The 8,793-nt window shown below is 59.1% G+C and overlaps 1 protein-coding gene across 1 annotated transcript in view; it reads right to left on the bottom strand.

The window, feature by feature from the left end:
* Positions 1–1,395: 1,395 nt before the first annotated feature.
* The window catches only part of MAN2B2 (mannosidase alpha class 2B member 2), a 32,311-nt gene continuing 24,913 nt past the window's right edge, over positions 1,396–8,793 (bottom strand). The window contains 7 exon segments of the mRNA XM_023737965.1: positions 1,396–1,743; positions 3,045–3,165; positions 3,875–3,987; positions 5,314–5,430; positions 7,124–7,316; positions 7,397–7,507; positions 8,424–8,662. Of these exon segments, the coding sequence (XP_023593733.1) occupies positions 1,646–1,743; positions 3,045–3,165; positions 3,875–3,987; positions 5,314–5,430; positions 7,124–7,316; positions 7,397–7,507; positions 8,424–8,662 (992 nt within the window). The 3' untranslated portion in view covers positions 1,396–1,645.

The following is an 8,793-nucleotide window of genomic DNA, read 5'->3' as shown; positions in this document are numbered from 1 at the left end:
AAAAGACCATGGCTTGGGTCAGGCTCACCTTAGTCCTCAAGGTGACATTTTTGCTTTTTAACACTTTAAAGAGGTCTTTTGTAGCAGATTTGCCTAATGCAATATGTCCTTTAATTTCTTGACTGCTGCTTCCATGGGCGTTGATTGTGGATCCAAATAAAATGAAATCCTTGAAAACTTAAATATTTTCTCTGTTAATCATGATGTTGCTTATTGGTCCAGTTGTGAGGATTTCTGTTCTCTGTTAAGGTGTAATCCGTACTGAAAAGTACTTGAAGAAATATGTTAACTATAGATTTTATAAAAACATTACAGTAGAAGGTAAGAGGGGACTTTGGGTACTGTTATGGATTGAATTGTGTCCCCCCAGAAAGATATGTTGAAGTCCTAACCCCTGTACCTGTGAATGTGATCTTGTTTGGAAATAGGGTCTTTGAAGACATTATCAGTTAGGTTAACACAAGGTTATAATGAAGTAGGGTAAGTCCTAATCCAATATGACTGGTGTCCTTATAGGACGAGAAGAGACAGAGACGGAGACAGAGGAAAGATGCCATGAAACACTGCAGATGCAAGCCAAGGAACGCCTGGAGCCACCAGAAGCTGGGAGAGTGGCAGGAACAGATTTTCCCTCAGAGCCTCAGAAGGAATCAACAAGCCTGTTACCCTGGTTTTGGACTCCCAGCCTCTAGAACTGTGAGAGAATAAATTTCGGTTCTTATAAGCCACCAGGTGTGTGGAATTTTGTTATAGTCACCCTAGGAAACCAATACAGGTACTAAATAAATTTTATGATTTAACGGTTAATATAAGTCGATTATGCATCTAATGACGTAGGTCCACACCTACTCAGCCACAATTCTGAAACCTAAACAGCTCTGAATGTGGAACACTTCTTCGCAACTCCTTTGGTGGTGAAACCCGGCCTGTGGCTGTGAAGTTGTTTGTGGTGGTGGTTCAGCCCGTGTTGTGTGAATACCCGGGTGCTCACTGCAGGGACATCAGGGTTTAGTCCCTGTGCTGCCCCAGAGCTGGGGGACGGGCAGGGGTGTTGCTTTTTCAATACAGGACAGTGCCCCTTCTAGAATTCTCAGCCTGACACCCGGCAGGTGTCGCCGTGGCATTCTGTGCTGCCCTTCCTAGAACTTCCTGAGCTTGGCTTTGGGAAGTCAGTGAAGACGTGTGTGTGTGCGCGCGCGTGCGTGCGTGTGTGCGTGTGTGCGTGTGCGAAAATACTGCGCCTGTGAGACAGGGAGGCTGCTTGAATGGGGGAGGGACAGAAACAGGACCTTGTAATTTAAATTTTATTTAAAAAATTAAGAAAGAAAACTCCAAATCTGACCAAAAAAAAACCAAACAACCCCATTGCCGTCGAGTCGATTCTGACTCATAGGGACCCTATAGGACAGAGTAGAACTGCCCCATCATAGGGTTTCCAATGAGTAGCTGGTGGATTTGAACTGCCAACCTTTTGGTTAGCAGCCAAACACTTAACCACTGCGTCACCAGGGCCCCAACTGACCAACTCCTGAAATTAGCCAACTGGATTGGTAGTGCCCCCGGGGACAGATGCTCGGCCTCCCGGCACCCTCCCGGGTTCTGTTCTGTTCTGTGGAGTCACGCAGCCCACGGCATCTGCGACGGCTCACTTCTCTCGGAAGTGAATGAAGAATGTGCGGATTTCCTTCGGGTGGACTGTGACAGTGTGACCTCCTGGCGTCCTTGGAGGGGAGCTGGAGCCACCTAGGGGACAGAGGTGGTCTGTCCAGCACTGCTCTGGAGCCACCTGCTTCCTCCCAGCCTCCCTCACAACTCTGCACCTGTCTATAGTCTGCTGTGGCTCCCACCGTGATGATGGCTGCCGCACCCCCACCCCAGCCCTCCAGGTCAGTGTGGGTCTCTCACGTTTCTGCTCTCCCCTAAGGGCCCAGCCCAAGGTGGAAGCTATTATATAGGCTAGCTCTGGCCTTAATCAGCCTCATTTCCCCAAGGGGTGTTGCATCAAACATCTAAGGGTATTCTGATGAGCCCTGCCTTTTACCTCAGTAGGCGCCACTAAAGCCACACCCTGATGTTTGGGCTTCACCCTTGGGAAAGAAGTCTGTTCATCCATCCATCCACAAATCTATCCGTTTGTCCATCCATCCATCCATCCACACATCTATCTATCCGTCCGTCCGTCCGTCTAACCATCTTCCCACCATTGACTGTCTACTCTGTACCTGGAACTCCACGTACAGTGAATAAAGGAGATGTAGGAGACAGGAAACATGGGGGAGGGCTGGGAGAGCAGAGGAGATTCATGACCCAGCCCGGGACTTGGGGACGGCTTCAGGGGAAGCCTGAGTGGGAGCTGGCCAGAATGGATGAGGGTGTTCCAGGCAGAGGGAGGGGCATGAAGCTGCCTGTGTACGCAGGAGCTGACCACGTGGTGCAGGGTGGGCACAGGACGGCAGAGGCCAGTGGGGCCAGGCTGGGCACCACCCTGTGAGCTGGAGAGCTTGGGGCTCTCACCTGGAGCATGGGCAGGGCGTGTGGTGGGGCAACTCCAGAAGCAGAACTGATGGACAGGCCGAGAGACACACACGGACACACGTGTGATCACACAGTACTCATGCACACACGCACATACCCAAACATGCACACACCACGCAACGCACACATGTGCTCACGTGTATGCAGTGCACACGTGCACACACATGTACACACAGGCACCAATGGGGGCCCTGGCAGGTTGTGGTAGTTTCAGGAGGGCTGCGGATTCTTTGAGACTCATCATGTGGCTCTGAGGGGCAGGCTGAGGCGCAGAGCGGGACAGCAGCTGCTCCAGGTCATGCAGCTCAGAAAGGGCAGGGCTGGGATCTGACCCCGGTCTGCCTAGCTCCCTGGCTGTGCTGAAGGCCATGTCGGCAATCTGGGTGGGGACCGAGGGGGGGTGGGGAGGCGCCACCTCCGCAGAGCCGAGCAGGGCTCCCCGACCTCCGCGGGGGCCCCCCACCTCCGCAGGAGCCCCCCACCTCTGCGGGGCTGAGCAGGGCTCTCACCTCCGTGATGGCGGCGGGTCCGTGTCCTCCAGCTCCAGCGGCGCAGAGTGCGCACGTCCGAGGTCCCTGTGAGCGAGCGCTCCTCCACGGCCACCACGGTCCCCAGGCCCCGCAGCACGGCCTGCGGGGACAGAGTGGGGACGGGGAGCCACACAGAGACCCCAGATCTGAGCATGAGAACAGCAGCGGGTGCCAACGCCGTGGACTGAGTGTTGGGGTGCGGCCCTGCCCCAGAGCGTCACAGGCCCCTCACTTCACCCTCACAGCAAATCCGCAAGGGCAGGCTTGGCGATGGGGAAACTGAGGCTGGGGCGGGCTGGATGCGCAAACGCAGGAGGCAACAGCACATCAGCTGCCTCCCAGCACGGAGCCCCCTCCCTGCCCAGGGCGCATGCGCAGCCCAGGGACCCAGAGGCACAGCTATTCCCCCCTTCAACAAATAGCCGCATCCCAGCCCCCCTCACAGCTGAGGGGACAGCGGCCCCATCTGCCACCGGGAGGAAGGACCAGCCGGCTGGGGGCAGGGGTGATTCCCCAGGTGACAGCAGGAGAGAGCCCCAGGGCGGCTGTACCCCACCCCCTCTGCCTTTCCCTAAGCTCTTGACACTGACAGCTTGTGACGCTGGGTCAACAATTAGGAAGACAATGGCCACGTGCTGAGGGCGGCCGGTGGGGACGTGGAGGTGACGGCCCACAAGGACAGCGTCCCACCCTGCTCCAGGCACTGCGGGGGCTGTTCCTAACTGGGGGAGGCTCCCTCCATACCAGGAAGAAAGGGTGCAGCCAGCAGATCCTGCTCCCCGGGTGCCCTCGGCATGTGTGGGCCGTACCTGCAGATCCACGGTCATGGGCTGAGACAGCAGTGGGTCCTCCCCTGCCTCATACAGGTGGTGGAGACGGAGCAGCACGCGGCGCAGGTTGGCCTCAACCTCCCCTCGGCGGCCTTTGGGGACAGAGCAGGCAGTGAGGGGCCCATCTAGCCTTGCACCCTGAGTCTGTGCCTGGCACGTACACACAACCCCATTGTGCATCCTTGGCCCCAGTGAGGCCGGCCACAGCCCCCACTGGACCGGCACCACATCAGGGCTCCACGAGGTGCAGGAGGGAGAGCCCAGCCTAGGCCTGGAGACCTCTGCTCTCGTCCAGGGGAGTCCAGCGGTGGGAGGGGTGTGGAAATCAGGGGCGGCTGCGGCCCCGTCAGCACCAGCCTCAGAGCTGCTCAGTGTAGACAGGCAGATGGGGTGCGGCTGCAGCAAATGTTTTGAGACAGATCACATCCGCTTCCACAGGCATTGCCTTCTCCAGGAAGCCCTCCCTGATGCTCCTGGGGGGGGGGCGTCCCTGTGATCGCGGCCATCCTGTCTGGTGACTGTGCCAACCCCCCTAGACTGAGGGGGGGTGAGCCCAGGGCTTTGCCCCCTCATCCCTGCTCCGTCCTCGGCTCCCGGCACAGGACCTGCTTGTCTAACAGTCAGGCTGCTCCAGCTCAAACGAGCAGTGGGCTCAGCGTTCTGGGCTCCAGGAGGATGCCTGGGGCAGGCAGGGCAGAGGGGGCCCCCCGAGGGTGGGGCAGGATGTGGACAGTGGTCAGGCTGGGGGTGGGGGCTGGGAAGGACCCCCTCAGACAATGGGGTGGGGTTGGAGACCCGGGCTGTGGTTAGAGACCTGGAGCGCAGGCCGGCTTTTGCCCCTGCTGTGATTAAATTGTGTCCTCCAAAAACCACGGTCAAGTCCTCATCCCTGGACCTGCGACCCTGGCCTGTTTGGAGGTAGGGTCTTTGCTGATGTTATCAGTTAGATTAACATGAGATCGTACTGGAGCACGGTAGGCCCTGATCCTACATAGGAGCGATGTCTTCATAGAAGAGGAGAGACGCAGATAGACAGGAAGACAGAGGAAGGGCGCCGTGGGAAGATGGAGGCAGAGATTAAAGTGATGTAACCACAAGCCTAGGATGGTGAGAAACCCCCAGAAGCCAGGCAGACCAGGAAGGATCCCCCACTAGAGCCTATGAAGGGAGCACGGCCCTGCCCACACCTCGATTGTGGACTTCCGCCTCCAGACTGTGAGCCAGTACATTCCTGCTGTTTTAAGCGCCCTGGTTTGTGGGAACTTGTTACGGTGGCCTGAGGACACTGACGTGCTCATGGCCCTGTGGGCCTCGGTCTTCCCGTTTGTCAGGTAAGGGCCCAGGTGACCTCCGAGAGCCACGACAAGCTGTCGGGGCAGCCCCTTCGTCTAGGGATGGGGCTTGCATCCCCGCCTCACCTTCCTGGAGACTCTGCATGTGCTCCGTGTGGTTCGAGCTGTACTTCCAGCCGGGGATGCTCAGGGTCTGCAGGTGAAGGCTCGGGGGCAGCGTCACGGCTGCCTGCTGCCGTGGTCCTGGGGTTGACAACAGGAGAGAGCCCCCGGGGCAGACGGATGGAGTGAGAGGGTCGTTGGGCCAGACTCCTCATCTGGGGCTCCCCCAACTACACCCCCACCCTGCTCCAGCTGATCCCTCCCCCCACACGCCCACCTATGGGATCACAGATGCTGAGTGTGGGAAGACCACACCTCTCCTAGTCCAGCCGTTTCAAATGACAGTGGAGGAGACTAAGGCCCAGAGAGGGTGCAGGGTCTGCTCAGAATCACACAGCAATTCAGGCCAAGCCCACTCTTCCCTGTCTTGTGGTCTGTCTCTCTTTCTGCTCAGAGGCACCATGGCCCTCTTCTCCCTCCAACTCTAGGCTCTTGGCTGGAGTTACCCTCCTCTCGCAACACCCAGGCCTCGGTGATTGGTCCAGGACCAGGCCACATGACCTAAGGGGACCAATCAGAACCTTTCCCTGGACATTTACACTGGGGACCAGGAAGTCTGCAGCTCGGCTCCTCATGGGTTCGGGGGACCTGTGGCTGCAGGGCCATCCACAGGGGAGGGATGGACAGAGGGACAGCCTTGGACCCAGTTCTGCCCCTGCCCTTCCCTCGGTCACGGGCCTTGGAATAACTGCCTTTGGCCGAGATGGTTCAAGGGGGTTTCTCTCGCTTGCAGCTGCAGAGACCAGCATGGGGCCAGGTGGGATGGGGCAGGCAGGAGCGGTGGACTTTCCCAGACTTGGCAGCTTCTCGTGTGTGGGAAAGGGCTGGCCCCTGACAGATCCAGGAGTGGACCCCGCCCCTGACCTCTCCTGCCCCCAACCTCTCCTGCCCCTGCCCCTGACATGGTCATATTGTCATAACTAGAAAGAACCCAACACAGGACAGACGGTGGAGAAGACGCAGGGGCAAGGTGCAGTGGGTGAGTCCCAGCCCTGCCGCTGACTAGCTGTTTGACCTCCAGCGAGTCCCTGAGCCTCTCTGCACCTCGGTTTGCCCATCTATGAAATGAGGGCTGGACAGGTGGTCCCTGAGGTCCCCGAGGTCCCTTCCTCCTCAAAAGTTGCCTGGATCCCTGGGGACACAAGCCCTCTGGGATGATTATGCGTCCACCGGGCTAGGTTCCATCTGCCAGTGGTGGGGCCAAACACTAGTCTAGTTTCTGTTCCACAACGTAATACAATGCGAGCTACGCGGCGTAAGCAGCCTTACTGCAGCAATGGTTAAGCACTTGGCTGCTAACCAAAAGGTCGGCAGTTTGAACCCACCGGCAGCTCTGCAGGAGAAAGACCTGGCAATCTGCTCCTGTAACGATTAGCTGTGGGGCAGTTCTACTCTGAAATACAGGGTCACTATGAGTCGGAATCAGCTACATGGTACCCAACAAGGACAACAGTGTAATGTGATGTAATGTAATGACCTTCCATAATGTAATCAATCAGTCGGTTGAAACGGGAGTTTCCCTAGGATGTGCTCTGCCTCCACAATATAAACAGACATTCTGGCAGAACTGGACTCTACGCTCTTTCTGTCACCTGACTTGCCAGCCCCCCAGAGTCAAGTGAGCCAACTCCCTGAAGTAAATCTCTCTCTCTCTGTATATATGTATCACCGGTTCTGTTCTTCTAGAGAACCCTAACATCCTGTCCTGTGGCCCGCCCTGCCAGGCCATCGCGTTCTGGGGTGGCACCAGCGCAGCTCGGAGGGGTCTGCTCACCAGCCAGCTCCCCGTACAGGACCACGGGCCTGTGCTGCAGCGCCAGCCCGCCCCTCGGGCGCAGGGCAGCCGTGACCGCCTGGGGCCCCAGGAGCAGCCAGAGCACGGGCCGGACGGCCGAGGTGTCGTTCAGCGTGAGGTTGTAGCCCAGGTCCCACTGGAGGTTGTTCCACAGCCGTCGGTGCAGCATGACCTGCGGGACAGGTTCCCGGCTGGTCTCGCACCCGGCGCGCCCGGGGTGACCGCCACAGGGCCGACCGCGCCCACTCCTACCTCCACCTGCCCGCTGCCCTGGCTGGAGACGCCGTGTGCCCGCTCCGACAGCAGCACCAGCCTGCTCCGGTGGTCCTCGATGAAGGCCGCCTGGACCATGGGGTAGTAACTCTGCAGACACAACACGGCAGGCTGAGCGCCGGGGGCGGGCGAGGAGGCCAAGGGTCAGGGCTCGCCCCCGCCCCCGGTCACGGTCCGCACGGCAGGCTGCAGCGTGGGCAGGGGCCTGACAGGGCGCTCTGCTGCTTCCTGGCCACAGGACCCTGGCGGATCAGCTTCGCCGACCCAAGCCTCAGTTTCCCCATCTGTAACACGGGGTCACACAATGGCTGGAAAGAATGTGTGAAGGCGCGTGGGCCAGTGCAGCTTGAGGCTGGCCCTCGACCGATGGTCACCTTGCAGAAACAGGTGGGATGGCTGGGGGAACAGCACAAAGCCCCTGCGCCTGCCCCCTCGGAGGGGATGGCCTCGGCTCACGGGCCTCCTAGTCGCGGTGGTGAGAACCCGCAAGTCGGAATGGAAGGAGAGAAGCAGGAAGAAGGCAGAGTGGCATGGGGACACACCTGCGTGGGGGCCGGCCCCAGGGGGTCACGGGGGGAACAGAGCTGACCTGGTGGAGGCCATGTGTACCTAGTGCCACGATGTGCCTGGACCGGCCCGGCATCACAGCTCGGGGTATCACTCCTCTCCCAAGAGCACAGGAGGAGTGGGGACATGCGCGCTCCCCCCAAGGCCAGAGGCTCGGCATGAGCTTCCGGGAGCAGAGCCGGCCTGACCCCCAAGCTGCACTGAGGGCCGGGCAGCATTCCCGGTAAGACCCGCTAAGGTGGGTCCAGGCCCTGTAAGCACTCGATGTTGCCCTTCATTTCAGAACAACCCTTGGTGAGGTGCCCATTTTACAGAGGAGGAAACTGAGGCACAGGCTGCTTCAGTAACCTGGCCGAACTCACTCAGTACCTGGTGTCCCCGTCTGACCCCAAGCCCGCCCCTCAGCCCCTAAGGCCCAGTAGGGTGCACGGCGGGATACCCGAGCAATGCTGTTGTCGGTGTGCACCAGGGGGGGCCTGAGCTGCATCTGGTACCCGTTGTCATCCGTGTGGATGACCTGCTGGCTGTCTAGGTCGGTGCTGGTCCTGAGCACGGCCTCACGGTTCAGCTCCAGCGGGCCCACCCGGTACTCCTGCTCGATCCGCCCGCAGAGCAGCTCCCCTTCAGAGCCTCTCGGTGGCACGTGGGCCAGCCGGGAGTGGATGGCATACATGTGCTCTTTGTCTGCTGGGTCCCTGCAGGAAGACAGGGAGTCAGGAGACACAGCCAGGAGTCTTCTGGCTGCTCCTTCCCTCTTGCCTTTCTGCAGGGGTCAGCTGGGAGGGAGGGGGAGGGAGGGAGAGGTGGGA

The sequence above is a fragment of the Trichechus manatus genome, unplaced genomic scaffold (assembly GCF_000243295.1).
Source record: "Trichechus manatus latirostris isolate Lorelei unplaced genomic scaffold, TriManLat1.0 scaffold00111, whole genome shotgun sequence".
Classification (NCBI taxonomy): domain Eukaryota; kingdom Metazoa; phylum Chordata; class Mammalia; order Sirenia; family Trichechidae; genus Trichechus; species Trichechus manatus.
This window is presented reverse-complemented; position numbering and strand designations above follow the sequence as displayed.